The following is a 19314-nucleotide window of genomic DNA, read 5'->3' as shown; positions in this document are numbered from 1 at the left end:
GTGCAGTCACTGAGATGTGGTTCAATGCCACAGAGAGCACTATGGCAGTACATGCTACAATGCCTTCCACATGTTCAGACTGCAAAACGAGTGTGAACGAATCAAAGGAGGAAGTGTATCCATTTTCATTAAAGCCAAATACACCTCGAGACTGGTTAAATAGTATAACTGTCTTGAGCTACTCCAGGTCCAACTAACTATAGGTAACCATGTCATTGCAAGCTACAGGACCCCCACCATGAACCAAGAGAAGCACACCACCTACCTGGACTTAATAGAGTCACTCACTATACAGCCCAAAGGTTTGTTCATGGGAGATTTCAACTATCCTTCTATCAGCTGGTTGACATACATGAGCACAAACATGCTTGTCCTGAGTTTCCTGGACTTTGTCAATACAGCTGCCGTGGAATAGCTAGTCTGCATCCTCACAAGGGGCTCAAATGTCCTAGACTTAGTAGTCACCAACATGGGGAGTCACTGCATTATCCCCTGTGTGTTTCCCTCCATGGTAAGATCAGACCAAAAAATCTGTGTCATTCCAAGTAATGATCAAACCTGACACCCCCCACATAAGCAAAAAACCTGAAAAATTTCTCCAAAGTGAACTACAGCCTACTAGGCGATGGTATAAAAAGTCTCAACCCCTCTGCTAACACAGCCAACAGTGACTCCTTTGCAGAGGAGTACACAAATGCCCTGTATAACCACCTAAACAACTGTATAGACTTGTCTGTACCTGACCGGATCAAAACCAGGTCCTCCTGAAAAAACAGGCCACCCTGGTGGACATCAAGCATAAATAAGTTATATACGAAAAGGAAGAAACCGATATCTAAGAACAAGAGGGAACTTACTCAGCAGAAGAACAATACCCTCCACAGCTTGAAAAGCATACCAGATATCATGTAAAGCCCTCTAAAGCTAGTGGTGAAGCTAAATTAGAATCCCTAGCTAAGGATAATTATAAGGCATAATCTAAAATGGAATGCCCAACTATGTGCCAAACTTATAGTGGATGCTACCTCTCATACTGAACCTTAGGAAATTGCCAAGCTGCTATCTGACAGATATGGCACAAACTTCACCCCCCCTCTCCCCACCAGACATACCCCAAAGCATACCTGACACCAGTCCTCTGCCTAGTATCTCCAACGAGCAGGTCATATCCAGGCTCTCCAAGGCCAAAAACATGGCCTCTATGGGACCAGATAACATCCCAAGCTGCTTACTATACAGTCCAAAACAAAACCTAGTGGAACCACTTGGCACTTTCTTTTACCTGAGCCTGAGCACTAGCTTTGCTCCAGTAGTGGAGAATAGCAACCGTAATTCCCTTGCACAAAGGTGGGTCCATCAACCAACTCTAGGAACTATAAACCCACAAGCCTAACCAGCCTTATCTGCAAGGCTGTGGAAAGAATCAATATGGACCTTATCAACAGGGATATAAACAACCTTTAAACTCTTGACCCTACCCAGTTTGGCTTTGTTAAGGGTAGATCATGCTTATTGAACCTGATGGACTTCTCTGAGAATGTCACTAAAGCCCTTGACTTCGCCAAGGCTTTTGACACAACCCCCGACTTAGGTATCATTCAGAAACTCTTCCAGCTGGGATTAACCCATATGCCATTAGATGGGTAGCCAACTGGCTCACCAACAGAATGCATACTGTCATAGTTGCGGATTCCACCTCTACCAGTTACCAGTGGTGTACCACAAGGATTTGTGCTGGGCCCTTTACTGTTTGGAATCTATTTCTCGGAAGTCCAGTGAAAGTAGATGGCCTGTGGCTTATCAAGTTTGCTAATTATTGTAAACTGAGTGTAATCATTGAGTCCCCAAACAATGATAACATATTACAAAAGGGGCTAACGCCGACAAATGTTTGGTGCCAAAGTCATGGACTAAAAACTAAAAGCAAACAGTGAATTATTATCCGCTTTTGCAAAGAAGAAGTCCCTGCAAATTACAGTATTGACAGCACCCTCTTAAACTCAAACCCAGTAGTGCAAGAGTTGGGAACACAGGTTGATAGTAATCTAAACTTTGATTACCATGTGTCCACAGTGGTAAGGAAAGCCTTCTATGTTGCACATCTCATAAGTAAGGGCATCGCAGCCAGGACTACGGATGTTATAACTCCTCTGTACTCAACCCTTATCAGACCACTAATAGAATACAACATTCCCTTTTGCATGTACCTCACCAGACACCTGAAGAGACCACAGAGGTTTCTCATCAAGAAAATTCAGGGCTTCCATAACATGACCTATATGGAAAGACTGAAAGATCTGTCACTTTATTCTGTATCCTACAGGCTACTGAAAGGCGACTTGTGCCTGGCCTACAGAGCAGTTTCTGACCCTGCCCTAGTAGAAATACTGCACATAAGCAAATCGAATGGGACAAGAGTCACTCGCTCCAGGGCTCTCAACCAACCCTCTGATATTGAGAACATGCTGGAGAGACAAAAATATCTCCCAGAGATTGCTGCTCCTCTGGAATAAACTCCCAATTCATGTTAAGCAGAGCTCCTCAATGATCCTATTCAAGTGCAGCCTAGACAGTTGGATGGGGGACTGTAAATTCACCCTGGAGGTCGCACCTATGTCCATTGTGGACAGGGGCAGTCAATGCTGATTATAGACTCGCTCCACAAAAATGAGTAACCAAGGTCAATTAGGGAACACCGGTATAACATGGCTAAGTTTGTAAAGACACTAGGGCCAATAGCCTAGTAACCTCTCATGAACCTATGAGTCTACAGCTACCCCTCCAACTTATTTGTTTAGCCTGTCAACTCTAATGATGCTATAGCCTAGGGGAAGAATTTCCTAGTCTTTTATATGGGGTTTTAGCCATGTCTGTGTAAGGACAACAATATCTGGTGTATAATGAGAGATCCTGGGATGCATTTACGTTGCATGTCACCACATAGTTTAATTTTTGATGAATGTTGGAGTGAGTGAGGTGGTTTTATAATGGTAATTATTATTTGTATTTTTTGCTTTGTACTGGGGTGGTAGTGATCACTCCACACACTCTTTTCAAGGAATAGTAACTTAATCCAAGTATCCCCAGAATCTATGAGGCAGGTGGAGGAGAAAGGGGAAACAACATTATTTTATCAGGCAACTTTAATTCATCGCAATAATGCAAGTATTGTTTCTGAGTATGGTGGTTGTCTTTTAACATATCAGAATTTTAACATTTTCGAGTATACTTCTATGAATATAGATAAAAATATTTTAACCTTTTTAGGAAAGCATTTATTTTCATTCCAAAAAATATTACTTTAGTTGATGTGTTGATAGAGTTAAACACTTTTTCTAGGAAATTAAATTTAGCCATATATTTCAAGGATAGTAGTAGCCAATACGCCTGATCCTTTTAGGAAGAAAATTATTTAAAATCCTCCATTCCACACCCTGGTGTCAGCCTTTGAGAAGGCACGTGAATCAGATATTCACAAATATCTTTTGATTTAAAAAAATAATGGGGTAACAAATTTAAATGAGGAGGAACATTGTCTTTTACAAACTCTTATGAACAATAAGGAAATAAGGATTATGAAACCAGACAAAGGAGGAGGAGTGGTAATTTTGGTACCATTGACTATATTTGTTGACTGAGATATTACAGAATGGTAATATCTATTTTGTGCTATCTCAGAATGAAATCAGTATTGCTTGTATGAAAATAGATATGTTTTTAGAGGATTGTTTGTTGCAAGGGATTATTTCCAAGAGTGCATCTGATTTTCTTACTATTAGATATCCTTATATTCCCTCAATTTTTGTCATTCCAAAGCTCCACAATAATTTGGAAAATCCCCCACTGAGACCAATAGTTTTGGCTTGGAGGGCTAAAACATACCCATTGAGAATTTATGTAGATAGATTGTTAAAACCATTTCTACAGCAGGCACCGTCCATATTCTCAAGGATTCTTGGAATTTGTTTGGGTGCATTACTGCAGATTTGTGGGACGGGAATGTGATGTTTCTCCCTATAGATGTGGTAGATTTATTCACCTGTATACCCAAAGATGAGGGTCTGAACATGATCAGTGATATTCTAATTTCAATAGAAACCCTTAATAGTGAGGAGATATCCTTTGTGTTGAACATCATTGACCTAGTGTTGTCCAATAATTTTATTTTTTTGAAGGTGATGCATATAAACTGGTCCAAGGTGTAGCAATGGGAGCTTCATGCACTCTGATTTTCACTAATTTTGTTATGTGGGTCTGGGAAGTTAACTATTTATTCACTTCTATTTTTTTTTAATCATTGTAAATTGTATTTAAGATTTTTGGATGACATTTTTATGCTTTGGAATGGACAGGTAGGTGTTCTAAATGATTTTAGAGTATATTAATAACTCTACTACTTTTTTATAATTTACCTATGATTTTCAATTGAAACAAATTAATTATCTGGATACCACCATTTCTAAAACTGGAGGAGATTTTGAATCAGCCATTTATAAAAAAAACACCATTACAAACATGTATTTGCACTTGACTAGTTGTCACCCCTTTCACTACAAGAAAAACATCATAAAAGAGCAATATCTAAAAAATAAGAAGGTACCAAACCACAGCCAAATCGATCATACAATTTATTGCACAGAAGATAAAAACCAGGTTAGCGCTTTCACAGCCTCAAATATGAAGCAGTTTTGAGGCTGTGAAAGCACTAACCTGGTTTTTATCTTCTGTGCAATAAATTTTATAATCGATTTGGTTGTGGTCTGGTACCATCGTCTTCTTTTTTTGGATATTGCTGATAGCTTGTGGAGAAGGACCATTTGCCTACACCACCTGTATTTTGTTTTTTGATCATGAAAGAGCAGTTTGTGAGAATTGCCAGAATGACATCTAATAAAGATAGACTTTTTAGGGAATTAAGGGTATTAGAAATGTTTGTAGAGAGGGGTTATCATAGGAAAATGGTGAGAACTATCAGAAATTAAGTTTTCAATGGATGGGGAGAAAAATATAAACCACTACTGAGAGTGGGACTGATTAATAGTCTAGGGCACAACATTTGCAAGAACTACCAAACATTTGAAAGAGCTTTAGTCCTATCTTACAGCACAGGTACGGACAAGATTCGAGATTTGTTCAACAAAAATTGGACCATGTTTAAGGCGAATGACCAACTTTATAAATTATTTGGTGACTCTTCACATTTCTTATACAAAACATTGATCATTATGAAAAATTTATTGTAAAGGTTAAATGAAAATGAAAAAGATGGTCACAAAACAGTTGGTACCGGGACTTGTGGTATGTGTGAACAGGTGCAAATACATTTGTGAGGATTTCGGTGTCCAATTAGAAAACATCAGTAAAACTAAGATTTCTTTCAGATATGGCAATTGTAATAGCAAGGGTTTGGTATGCATAGCAATGTGTGCTTCCTGCCCAGCATTTTACATTGGGAAAACTGAGAGATGTTTTAAGAAGTGGATTTCTGAACACTGTTTGGACATCCAAAGGGGGCATTAATCATAATAATGCTATGTATACTCCACGAGCTGTGGTAATTAAAAAAAAAAAATAATAATTTCAGTGTTATTGATATTATCCCACACAATCCCAGGGGTGAGGCCTGGAAAACAGGATAAAGTACAGGGAATTATATTGGTGGCTTAAGGTTAATGCCAATAACCCTCTTGGATTAAATGACATGTTGACCATAAATCCTGTTTTGAAGATTAGGGCAGCTAAGGTGGTTCTAGAATGGTTTTTAACATTTCTAATGCTATTAACATTTTCAACATTTTTAAGTTTCCAAGGAGCACATTTACGATTTTAACAGAATGTTTAACAATATTTTAAATTAATTAATATTTGAGTAAGAAGTAATTACAGTTAATATTTAATCAAGGATATTTTTTAAAAAGGTGTATTTTTCATTACACATGTATTTATTACTTTCATGCGGTAAGCATCTTTTTAGAATTTTACATTTTTCATTTAAGGCCCTTAAGTTTAATTAAAGCGTGGTCATAATTTTTGGTTTAACAATAGACTGACCTTTTTTTATTACAAGAATTTTTATATAAAAATCTGTACCACTAAGGTTTTTTACTAGGATATACTTTTAGCTTTTGTTATTCCTAGTCAGTGTAACTTAATTTGTAAGTTCACAGTGATTTTTATATTACATCAGAAATTAAAGGCAATTATTGTTTTTATATATTATGTAATGATATTCCAAAGGCATGCAGTAGGTGGATTTGACACTCTAAAGTGGCTGAAGGTGAGAGTGTGTACGCTAGTGAGTGGTGCGAATGAACTGCCGCTGCAGGGCTAGCCACCCGGCGGTGTAAACCTTGGCTCGAGATGATTGTCATTGTGGAAGTGATACCCTGACCCCATGTGGAAAATGGGAGAAAGGGGTTGAGGATGGATGGATAGATGGATGTACAAAACTGCATTTTTATGAGTTTTACAATTTTCATAACTTATACAGTCATGTAAAATTGTAGACCATCTATTGTTAAATAATAATCCACCCAAAGAAAATTAAAAGTTCTTTTGTGTTGGTTAAGTTAAACATGTGATGAGTTTACTAGGGTATTTAAAATAAGTATAACAGATTATCTTTTAGATATCCCATTTTTTACAGGGCCGAAAGTGCATTGATGTGATTGTGTGCTAACTTTTTTTTTAAATTTTTACATTGCATTAACAAATTGTCATTTTTCCTGCTTTTGGAGTTTGGTTGAGCTGTCCGAATTGGATTCCTTTGTGTTCATTTAGAGACAGATATATCTCCCAGAGATTGCCACTCCTCTGGAATAAACTCCCAGTTCAAGTGAAGCAGAGCTTTTCAGTGATCCTATTCAAGTGCAACCTAGACAATTAGATGGGAGACTGTAAATTCACCCTGGGAGTGGCACTTATGCCCTTCATGGACAGTGGCAGTAGATGCTGATCATAGACTTGTTCTGTGAATAATGACTAACCAAGGTAAGTTAGGGAACACAGGTATAACATGGTTAAGCTTATAAAGGCCCTAGAGCCATTAGTGTAGTGAACTCCTGTGAACCTACAGCTACCCCTCCAGCTTATTTATTTAGCCTGTCAACTCTAATGATGCTATAGCCTGGAGGAAGAATTTCCTAGTCTTTTATATGAAGTTTTAGCCATGTCTCAGTAAGGGCAACAATATCTGGTGTACAATGCATGATCCAGGGATGCATTTGTCACCACATAGTTGCTAGTGTGGAGAGGTAAAAGTTTAGTATTTGAAAAGTGCAGTGAGAACCTGTTCTTTAATAGCAGTTGAGGAAGAAATGATAGAGGGTATTTCCTGAGGGCTAACTGAAGGTGTTGGGGGTGAAATTGCAGCTAAATTTATTAGCCAGCAAAGTTTCTATAACCTTCTGTTCCATACTGGAGTTCCATTTACTATTAGTTCAGCACACTGCTTTATGTTTCCCCCTAAGGTTACATATGTAACTGAAAAATGCCTTATGGTTATTCTTAGCCTGGGAGGCTGTTTTTGCCTTGAAGTTTGCTTTGATGGATTTAATTAGTCCTTTGAGCTGCGTGATTAGACCAGGGATATTTTTTGTCTATCGAGCATAGCCCTTCCTGTTTTTGGAAAGGATTTTCTTTCTTTTGTTGTGCGCCCCATTCATGTGCCTTCTGTGTGGAGTCTTCATGTCCTCCCTGTGGTTGTGTGGGTTTCCTCCGGGTGTTCCTAGTTCCTCCCACATCCCAAAGACATGCTGTAGATGGATTGGACACACAAAATTTTGTGTGTGTGTGTGTGTGTGTGTGTGTGTGTGTGTGTGTGTGTGTGTGTGTGTGTGTGCCTGCCTTCTGTGGAGGGTCGGGCTGGCAACTCGACACCATAAAACTCCACTGCCAATCAGTCTGTGGACCGTTGTTCCGCTGATGTGACCCCTAATGGCCAGAAGTCTAAACCTCAAGATGCACGCACTCGAGACTCTCCTCAGTATGGAGAATATCGATATCTGTGCAGTAACAGAAACCTGGTTTAAGGCTTCTGAGAGCACCCCAGAACTACCAGGCTATACTTCATACCATGCTTTCCGGCCCCAAAACTCGGACCGAACCACAAAAGGAGGGGCAGTATCCATATTTATCAAAGATACCCACACCTCCAGGCTAGTGGCACTGCACGAAGCTTCAGAGACCATCCATGTGCAACTTACAGTGGGCAAAACTGCCTTTCAGTTTGTAGCCTGCTACAGACCACCCTCCCAAACACAGGAACCTCACTCGGCTTTCCTGAGAACACTGGAGAATATGAAGGTCTCTCCAAACACTATTATATTGGGTGACTTCAACTACCCAAACATCGATTGGGAAAACTACTCAAGCCCAAACACCCTTGCCCAACGGTTCCTAGAATTTATAAACTCAAATGCTATGGAACAACTGGTCACTACTCCAACAAGAGGGGAAAACATACTGGATCTGGTCATCACCAACATGGGGTCTCTATGTTCCACACCAGAGGTATACCCCTCATTGGTAAGATCAGACCATAAACAAATCTCACTGGACATCCATATTCCGTCCCCACCCCTAGCCAAGGAAACCACGGTGAAGAACTTCTCAAAAGCAAACTTCACACTTCTCAAAACTGAGGTGGAGTCCTTCAAAGCCCCCAGGCCAGTGGACAATACGGCCCAAAATGCAGAATCCTTTACAAAAGCATTCTATGGACACCTACAGGAATGCATGGAGCATGCTATCCAAAATAAAACCAAGACTCACTCCTCCAAAGGCAGGAGACATGTCTGTTGGACCCCGGCCATAAATAAGCTATACAACAGAAGGAGAAAGCTACTATATGACAGAGCAAAATCCCAAAAAGGGAAGGCGTCACTGATCAGTACTAGCAAGAAACTACGATCCCTCATAAAATCTTCTAAGGCCAGCTTTGAAAGAAAAATTGCACAAGACACTAAAGATAATCACAAGGCCTTCTTTAGTTATGTCAGAAATCTGGGAGGCAACTCACAGATATGCTCTGAGTTAGTGCAAAATGACAAAAAATTCACTGACCCCACAGACATTGCCAACATCCTGGCAGAAAGGTCCAGTGCAAACTTCTCCCCCTCCCCCACCCAAAGAGCAAATGTCTACCCAACAGAGTGTAGCCTTCCTGAGATCACAGATGCACAGGTGAGAGCTGCCCTCTCCAAAGCTAAAAACACAGCATCAATGGGACCAGACGGTGTCCCGGGCTGCGTCTTACACGAGCTCCAAGAAGAACTAAACCCTCATATAAAGTCACTGTTCAATCTCAGCCTTACTACAAGATATGTTCCCAAGGAATGGCGTACAGCAACAGTGGTCCCACTCCACAAAGGTGGTGCCACAACAGACCCCGGAAACTATCGCCCTATAAGCCTGACTAGCCAGGTCTGCAAAGCTATGGAACGTATCATCATGGAAATCATAAACAAAGACATTGGGAACCTCCAGACACTGGATCCTACCCAATTCAGCTTCGTTAAGGGCAGATCTTGCCTCTTGAACCTGGTCGACTTCTCTGAAACAGTTACCAAAGCCATAGATGAAGGGAAGGTAGTCCACACAACCTACCTGGACCTCGCAAAGGCCTTTGACACAATACCCCACTCGGGCATCATAAATAAGCTCACCAGCTTAAATATCAACCCCTATGTCACAAGATGGGTTGCAAACTGGCTCAGGGATAGAACCCACATGGTTAGAATAGCAGGTGCCATGTCAAACTCTAAACCAGTTACAAGTGGTGTCCCACAAGGCTCAGTCCTGGGACCTCTCTTGTTCGGTATATATTTCTCCGAGGTACAGTCTAACACGGGTGGACTATGGCTGACCAAGTTCGCAGATGACTGCAAACTGGGTGCTATAATCGACTCTCCGACTGACACAAACATCCTCCAAAAGGGTCTCACAGAGACGGATAACTGGTGCCAGAGCCATGGTCTAAAGCTACATGCCAAAAAGTGCATAGTCATCCCCTTTGGAAAAAACAAAGTGCCCACAAATTACCACATAGGTGGTAATCCATTAAGTATGGAAGAAGTAATTAGGGACTTGGGGACCCAAGTAGATAGCAAACTCTCCTTTGACAATCACGTTGCCAAAGTGGTTAGAAAGACCTTCTATATAGCCCACCTTATCATGAAAGGGTTCACATCTAGATCAAGAGAGGTCATTGTGCCCCTCTACTCATCACTTATCAGGCCCATAATTGAGTACAATGCCCCGTTTGGGATGTACCTTACCCGACACCTTCAGCAACTGGAAAGACCCCAAAAGTATCTCACCAAGAGGATCAAGGGGCTCAAACAGATGCCCTATGGAGTTCGGCTAAAGAAACTCCAGCTCTACTCAGTTGCGTACCGCCTACTCAGAGGCGATCTGTGCCTGACGTATAAAGCCATTTCCAACCCAGAATTAATGGACATGCTTCACCTCAGGAAATCTAAATCCCTTAGAGCTACACGCTCCAGGGACCTGAACCTCAGCACAGAAATAAATAGGACATGCTGGAGGGACAGATTCATATCCCAGAGGCTCTCGTCACTCTGGAACAAAATCCCAATCCATGTCAGGCAGAGCCCCTCACTGACCCTCTTCAAGAGAAATCTTGACGAATGGATGGGAGATCATCAGTTTATCCCTGAGATCTCTTCTGTGTCGCTGCTTGACAGAGGTACAGTAAACAAACCTTAAAAGGGCTACCTTCTGTGACCTACTATACAGAGGCACAATCAACTAATCTAAAAGGGTGGAGTAAGCCAAACATACTCTGGCTAGGCTTATAAATGCCCTAGGGCAGATAGCCTAATATCAACCTATGAACCTAAAAGTCAAAAGGAAAAGAAGTTGTACACCCTATTCATAATGGGGCTTCAAAAAGGGGACTTGTTTTTGGAGTGTGTCTTTGTTTATTTTGGTTTGGTACTGCTGTTTCTGTGCAGTTATTTACATGTTTAGGTCACAGTGTTCTCACAATGAGATGTTTTTTTTGGGGGGGGGGGCTTGGAATTTAGCTATGCCATTGCTTAGTAAGAGGTAATAGCAATGGAAACATTCTTAGGGACTATGGGGTTTGCTGGGAGATGTGGCTGTCCATCATTTTGTTGAGACTCCTAGCACTGAGCAGTAGCACCTTTAGTTTATCTTGAGTACAATTTACTATGTCAAAAAGTTTCAGATTGGCATTGCCTCTAAGAAAGGCACTGTAGTGGTGGATAATGTTTTGACCAGTTTCCGAAAGCCTAGTGGGGATCGATGCAATCCGTCCTTGACAAAGCAGCATGATCTGGTGATCATGTCCTCCCAAGCTTATCAGGAAAGCATTTGCTGTCTGTTTCTCAGCCAACCATCTAGCCATGTTGCTGTCTCTCTCTCTCTCACTTTACTGTTTATATTGTAACTGATGCAGGAATTCATTTAAGTTGTACACTTCATAGTTTTGGATCAAAAATATACTCAAAGGTCTAAAAATGCACAAATGTTTGCAGTAGAGGAGCTGCTGAAATAAATGCTACTATGCAGAAGGCTCTATTTCTTTCCCAGAAATATGGACTGCCACTTGTATGAATCTGCGTCTGCATCAATTCACAAGTAATGACTGCAGCAACAAATATAATAAAAGAAAGAAATGTGATGTGCAGCAGTTTACACGTAATACCTGACTTGTACTAGCTGCCTTCTCCTGCTGTTATGCACGTTATCTTTCTGTAGAGTTAGTGCCAACATTACTTAAATATTGCTGCTGTATATCCTGATGATTAAATACTTGTGAAATACTGTGTGATGTCTGTATGCTTAATTGGTTCTGTTACCCCAGTGCTACATTTTTATTCTTTATACACAGTGCAGTTAATTATCTTGGGGAAGGGAGAATGCCAAAACTTAAATTTATGGTAATGGTTTGTTTGTGTTTCAAGCTAAGTGGCCCATTTCTCTGAATGATATTACTTAATCTTTGGGTAGCCTAAATGGCATTTGTGAGTTTTTTTTTTAATATGTGTAGGTTGAACATATTTGGACAAACTTTCTGAAGACTTCACAGTCATTTTAACTATACACACTATAACCATCACCAACAACATTTGAACACAGCAGTCAAGATACTAAAATATTTATGTGCAGCAGACTTCTGCTGGACTTGCACTCATATGGTCTATGATCATCTTGTCTCTGACTTTGTACAGATATGCCATTCCTGAACAGAGACATTACTCCAGTTTAGTGTTGCCTGTTACTTTGCTGTACAGTATATCAAATGGATGTTATTTACTATGTTTATGGAGAAATTTTACATTATGTATGACATATTCAATTACTGTCTTTCCTGTTTCTTTTTTTCTGGTTTCTTGTTTTGACTTTGACATGGTTTCATATAGTTTTTGCTGCCAAATGAACACGATAAGGGTAAACATTATCGTACCTGGTTTGAGTTTTGGTCGACTAGACATACACCCTTTGTGTATAGCAAGGTAGAATCAGTCAATTTTTACAGGATATGCTGTATAAACCTTTAGTGTTTTACTGTCCTTCTGTGTCTTCCCTTTATCATCTTATACTGTTTCAGACCTTTTCTAGTGTGAGTCAGCATTTACTGCTAATACTTGATTGTTTTATTTTGCCTTTTGGGTACCTAGTATCTCTCTGATCATTTTCCATGATGTGTGTGCAGTAAATTCTACATCTGCTTCATTTCTCAGGTTTATCGGTTCATTATTTACCAGCTTTAGCTGCCTTGAAAAGCAACAGTTTAATTTGTATTATTTAACTTTGCCTTAGTGCTCTGTTGCCTTTTCCTCTGTTGTGCATACATGCTGCAAACAGTTTGCCTGTAGATCTGAATTTTTCTGTAAAACACAGTATGATAAGGTAAAACAAAACATCTGTGCTAAAAGCTTAGAGTTCTCCTTATTTGTGCTAGAAACAAAGTTATTTCTGCAAAAATATTTCAGGATAAAGATGCAGTTTTTGTGGTGCTTTAGAAAAAATGTTTTCTCTTGTAGGCAGATGTTACTGGTGCCTATGACACAATTCCTCACAATAAACTGATAGAAGTGATATCACAGATCATTGGCTTGAAGGTAGAAGAAAACTATTGTGTCCGTCGCTATGCAGTGGTATGGAGTGATGCCTTGGGACAGCTGCGAAAATCATATAAAAGACATGTAAGAGACTTTTTTTCCTTGCTTTATACGCATTTGAGATTGTAGAAGAATATAGCTCCATTAAATTAAACTGCTGTCATAGAATGTATTCATAGATTCATAGATTCATATATTGTTACTAGGCTAATGCCCGGGGGTGGGGGTGGGGGGGGGCACCTTTCTAAACATTGGAAGCATTTCATCAGCAAGTATTTGAGAGCTGGCCTTAAACGTTGCATGTAGTATAATACATATCACCAGGTACAGTGGTGGTATCTTGCTGTTTTTACATACATAGAAACAGCAGTTCTGATATATATGCAGCACTTTTACCAGCTGTGTAGTTTCAGAGCTGTGTGCTGCTCTGTTTATCAATAGTGTCATTTTAATAAAAATCATTGTAAATTTAAGATGCATTAATTTATAAGATTTTTTTTAACAAGAAGCATGTTTATTGAATTATCACTTATGACATAGGCAATCATGCATTTATATAAATGAAAAGCCATATTGACTTGTTTTCAGTTGCAAACATTATAAATCACTAATAATCTATACAATTATTATCAGTCAAACATTACATAACTCATTCATTTCCTGCCTTCCCTTAAACCTCATTCCTCCAAAACATTATTCTGCATGTATTGTTCCCACAGTTCACATTTTTGTGTATGTAATTTGCTCCTACACTTTTCTAAAAATCACACTTCCATTTTTTTTTTTACTAAATTCTCTACTTCTAGTACAGTTGGTTTAGACTTTGATTTCTATTCTCTAGTAATTGCTTTTTTGGCAGCCGCCATAATTAAACTCAGCAGGGCCTTACTATATCAATCTGTATCATAGTTCAAAAAACAATTTCATTAGTTACACCAATTTGCTCACCCAGTAATTCTTATATAGTAGTCTGCAGGGAATTAAAGTCTGCCATTACACTCCCAACAAAACATATTTCCAGTTACCTCTTTCTTCCCCATCACACCTCCAACATTTGCAATCTACCTAAGAAAAGATTTTTGGAGTCTGCTTAGGGTAGAAAAATACCTATGCAAAAACTTTGAAGCAAAGATCCTAAATTGTGTACACTTTGTGCATATTTAGGAGCCATGCATATATCCTCCCATTATTACTTTATGAATTGTTTACCCAGTCCCTCTTCCCAATCCTTTCTAACCTCCTCTGATTGATTCTTATAGTTATCATGCAATTTTCTGTATGCTGTCCTAATTATCCCTTTTTTTAACAGCAGCCTCTGTTCAAGATTCCACTAAAAACTCTACCAGTGCCGGGCTTTCACTTAGGATTCTCCTATTTCTTTCTCTGTGTCTATACTCTGATATCAATCCTTAATAAGGAAGGCAATTCCTAGCCTGCAGTCCAAATTCAGTCTTGGCCTCTTTCTATTCTGTTACCTTTCTCCCTCTAATTATTTGATCCCAATACCTTGGTTCTTTTGCCAGTTTTCTCCAGTAAATTCCAGCCCCCCTCTTACATGTTCTCTGTACCCCTAATTGCAGTCATCCCTGACAGCAAAAACTCCTTTCTTCTTTCCCGTGTTGGCTAAGTTCTTAGAATACTTTCTGGTACTTTATGAATATAATATGTTATGTTGTTGTTATTCTCCTTAAGGATCTGCATCCAAAATCACAGTCTCTCTGTTTTTTGAGCTTCCCTCCTATTTCATCATCATCCCCTTCCACTTTGAATGATAGCTGTCTGCTTGTGCTATATATAGGAGCCTTAACTGTGTATGTCTGAAACAGCCCTTCAGATCAGGTAATCTTTAACCACCTTGCACATTTGGAAGGACCAGTTTATCCCACTTGACTCCTGTCTTTTTTCCTCTCCCAGATAAAATCCTTTAGCTCTTTATTAATTGCTTTCACAACTTCTCCTCTGGTTGATGAAATATGCCTGATCTGTACATAAAACTAAAGGGACTAAAAGCATTTTCACTGCTTGTATCTTGTGACTATGTCCATAAAACAGAGCTTCCAATTTTTCAGTTTTTGTATTATCTTTTTGTTTAATCTCTTTCCACATATACTTAGCTGCCAATACAGAATCCTTTTTAATGCATACTCTTATGTACTTCATTTTATTATGTTCCCATAAATATGGGTATTGCCGAACCATTTTGTTTGTGGGTACACAGTCACAGCTATTGCCATTTTTATCTGCATTAATTTTGTATTCTGGAAAGACATAAAAGTTTCTCAGAATCTCCCACAACACTAACATTTTTTAATGGTTTTATCAGATATAATATAATATCATCTGCAAATTAAGCCAACTTTTCTTGATTACAATGCCAATTATATCCTTGAATTTCTGAGTCCCTTATTTTCTTTGCCAGTGGATCTAAATATTATGCAAATAATAAAGGGGAAAGAGGACACCCCTGCCTGGTTCCTTTGCTCAAACAGAATTTATCAGAGGAGACCCCCCTACACTTTAAGTTTTGCCTCCGCTCCCTCATAGATCCTCCTAATCAACCTTATAATCTTATCAGGGAATGCAAATGCTTGCATTGCCATGCTCAAAAAATCCTAGCTTACATTGTTGAATGCTTTTTCTGTATCAAGATCCACCAACAATATTAGTATTTTCTTATTATTCTTATTCTCCTTCTCTCTGGGCCATCATCATCATCAATCCCCATTTTCTACATTGGGTTGGGGTGTCATGCTAATTGTCGGCTTCTCTCTTGATTCAGTTCCACACTTCTACTTTCTTTGGCACCCATGCCTAACTGTTGCTGATCTTCTTTCACACAATCCATCCACCTCTTTGCTGGATGCCCTCATTTCCTCTTGCTTTCTTCCTGCCTGTCCAAAATCTTTTTCACCAGATTGTCTTCTGCGCTTCTGCACATGTGTCTGAACAACTTTAATCTGTTTTCTTTGATCTTTTTTGCAACTAGATTTATTTTAGCTTCTGTTCTTGTGTCCTCATTTCTTCATCTGTCCTACAGTGTGCGTCATGCCACCAGTCTCAGGCATTCTATCTCCATCACCTCTAGCTTCCTTATCTGCTCTGTCTTTACTGCCCATGTTTCTGTACCAAACGGTAGTAGTGGTCGCACTACTGTTTTGCACACCTTACTTTTCAGCTTCTTTGACATTCTTCTGTCATACACTGCACCTGACCCTCTGTGCTGGTTGGCTACAAACCCTCTGATTCTAGCTTTAATCTCTTCATTCAGACTTCCTTTCTCCTCCTCTACCCCTCACAGGTACTTGAAGCTTTTATCCAGTTACACTGTTTTCCCTTCTATTTCAATTCTCAGCTTTTTCTGATGTCCCCAATTTGCTGCCATTACCACAGTCTTATCTGTACTCAGTTTCATCCTATGTGCCTTCAGTTTTTTATTCCATTCCCCTATCCTTTGCTGAAGTTCTTGCTCAGTGTCTGCCTCCAACGCCACATCGTCTGCATACAACAACTTTGTTGATCTGTCCCCTCCAACCTCTTTGAACTGCAGTGGGTTCAGAGATGAACCTTGATGCACACCCACTTCTACTGGGAACTCCTGTGTAAGACCGAACACTGTACATACTTGAGATAGTGGATCTTGTCTGTACTAATTCTATCAATGTTTCTGGGACTTTTATCCACAGAGGGACTCCCCAAATTTACTTTCTAGGTACCTTTCATATGCTTTGTACAAGTCTAGGAATGTCCAGAACTTTAGTGCAATGTGACAGGAGTTTGATATCTCTGTACTGCCCACAGTTGTGGAAATCCCCTTTGTTCTTTTACACTGGCACTGCTATAGTTATTCTTAAGTCATGTGGGGTACACCTTTCTCTTCACACTGCTATAAGTGCCCTCATGAGCCATTTCTCCTTTATCATATCTGCTGTGACCTCATTTGAGCCTGCTGCTTTCCCTGGCTTCACTCTCCTTAGTGTTGTTCTTACTTCTATAGTGGGCTCCTCCTCTTCTCTCACCATAGGCTGTGTCTGGGAAAGTACAGTTTCTGTGGTTTTTCTCCACTGAGAAGGTGCTGGAAGTACTCCTTCCATCTGCCTTTGATGTCCTGTGGACTGGTGAGCAGGTTGTTGCTGACATCCCTTATAATGGGTGCCTGACTGTCTTATTTATTTTTCTGACTTTCCCTTGCAGCCTGATATAGTTTCTTTGTGCTACCTACTGAGTCACTTTCCAGAAGCTGGTAAACACCTTTCTTAGGCTGTTTGTTAGCTAAAAATATTAATTCCCAGCCGGGCCTGTCTTTTCTGTCTCCCACGTTTTCCTGCACTCCTTCTTTCCTTTGATGACTTCCTAGACTTCTACATTCCACCACCAGCTTTCCTTATGTACCTTATTTCCATACCTGGCTCAGCCACATATCTGTTCTGTAGTCCTCACACATGCTGTTTTGAGGAATTTGAGGCAGTGCCATTCTTCTTCAACTCCACATATTTCCTCCTCTTCTTGAGGTGCTAGATCCCTGAGTAATTCATTGAACTGTTGTACTTTCTCTTTAGCCACTTTTCAGGTCTTCAACCTGGTCTCTGTTGACGTTAGGGCCTTTTCTGACCACTGCTTGCAGCTGATTGTGGCAACCAGTGGTTTATGCTGTGGGCCAACTGTTTCACTGGGGATGTCTTTGCAACACTGATTCTACCCTGGTGCCCTTTCCTTACTAGGAGGAAGTCTACCTGAGTTACTTGTTGGCTACTCTTGTATCTGATCTGTGACTGTCTCTTTTTCTGAACCTTTTGTTGGCTACTATCAAGCCATTTGCCAGACAGAAATCTAGAATGGCTCTCCTTTTTTATTCCTGTTGTTCCACCCATGAGGACCCAGGCAGTCTGTCTGTCCCGATATGTTTATTCAAGCCACCAAATAACACCAATTCATGCTGACCTGCTTTTTCTAGTAGGTCTTACAACTGCTGACATTTCTCTGAATTATTTATTAATGTGGTCAAATGTTTGCCTCCACTTCATAAAACCACACTGATTCATATATATAAATTTGGGCATCACCTTTGCCACACTAAGTAAGGACACAACACATAAACCCACATATGTGGAGATATGCACTAGTAACTTACCAAAGGATCCTCCAAAACAGAAACTACTTACATACATAACAGTGCAAAAATCAGCCATAACACATAACACACACACCAGTGTCTCAACAAATAAGCCCATAAGGCATAACACCATTGTGAGACACAAGGATGTTCCCCTCACCAGGCTGGATAAGGAGTGTTTTATGGTTAGCTGCCTGTCAGGTACCAGGATCCATCAAGTCATTCAAGCACACATAGCCACAAGTACCGTGTATGACTCCATCATATTCCATGCGGGGGTGAATGACTTGAGACTTACGTCACTGAACTATATGAAGAGGGACATGACTGAGCTCTCAGATTATATGTCACAGGCATGTATAAGCCTAGCCTTAAGCAGCATTCTACCTTCTCAAAGAATGATGCCCAAGACAAAGAAAAATGATTGACTTTAACAACTGGCTTAGCTTCTGGTGTCGGTCCAAGGTGCTCCAATATCTGTCAGCCTGGGAAGACATGGTTGACAGGCCATGCTGCTTTATTAGGCTATTGGATGCTGGTAAAGGCATTAGCCACCCCCTATTGCACCTTTTTTTTTTAGGCAGTATCTAAATAACCAACCTCCCAACATAACAAAATCTTCTCTAGATAAACTCAAGGTACTGCTGCTTAATACTAGGAGTCTAAACAAGAAACTGCACTCTCTGAAGCATTCCTCAGTTTGGAAGATGCTGACTTCTGTGCAGTCACAAGACATGGTTCAAAGGTGCAGAAAGCACCCTGGCCATGCAAGGCCACGTGCCTTACATACATTCAGACCTCAAAGTGAGCGTGATTGAACCAAAGGAGGAGGTGCATCCATCTTTGTTAAGGATAAGTAAACCTCGAGACTGGTCAAACAGTATGACTGTCTTGAGCTACTCCATGTCCAATCAAATTTAGGCAAAGCCCCATACCGCATCATAGCTAGCTATAGGTCCCTCACATTGAAACAGGAAAAGCATACTCCATACCTGGACTTACTGGAGTGACTTGCCATATAGTTCAACACCTTACTTATGGGTAATTTTAATTATCCTACCATCAATTGGAAAACATACATGACCTGACGCA

The 19314-nt window shown here is 40.0% G+C and overlaps 1 protein-coding gene across 1 annotated transcript in view; it reads left to right on the top strand.

Moving 5' to 3' along the window:
* TERT (telomerase reverse transcriptase) overlaps nt 1-19314 on the top strand; it is a 1470615-nt gene that overhangs the window by 205234 nt on the left and 1246067 nt on the right. The window contains exon 6 of the mRNA XM_044065146.1: nt 13035-13196. Coding sequence (XP_043921081.1) covers nt 13035-13196 — 162 coding nt within the window. The remainder of the gene's footprint in view (nt 1-13034; nt 13197-19314) is intronic.

Source organism: Protopterus annectens, chromosome 3.part0, assembly GCF_019279795.1.
Source record: "Protopterus annectens isolate FY-2018-M chromosome 3.part0, PAN1.0, whole genome shotgun sequence".
In the NCBI taxonomy this organism is placed as follows: Eukaryota; Metazoa; Chordata; order Ceratodontiformes; family Protopteridae; genus Protopterus; species Protopterus annectens.
The sequence above is the reverse complement of the archived record's forward strand: the minus strand, read 5'-3'. Positions and strand labels throughout refer to the sequence as shown.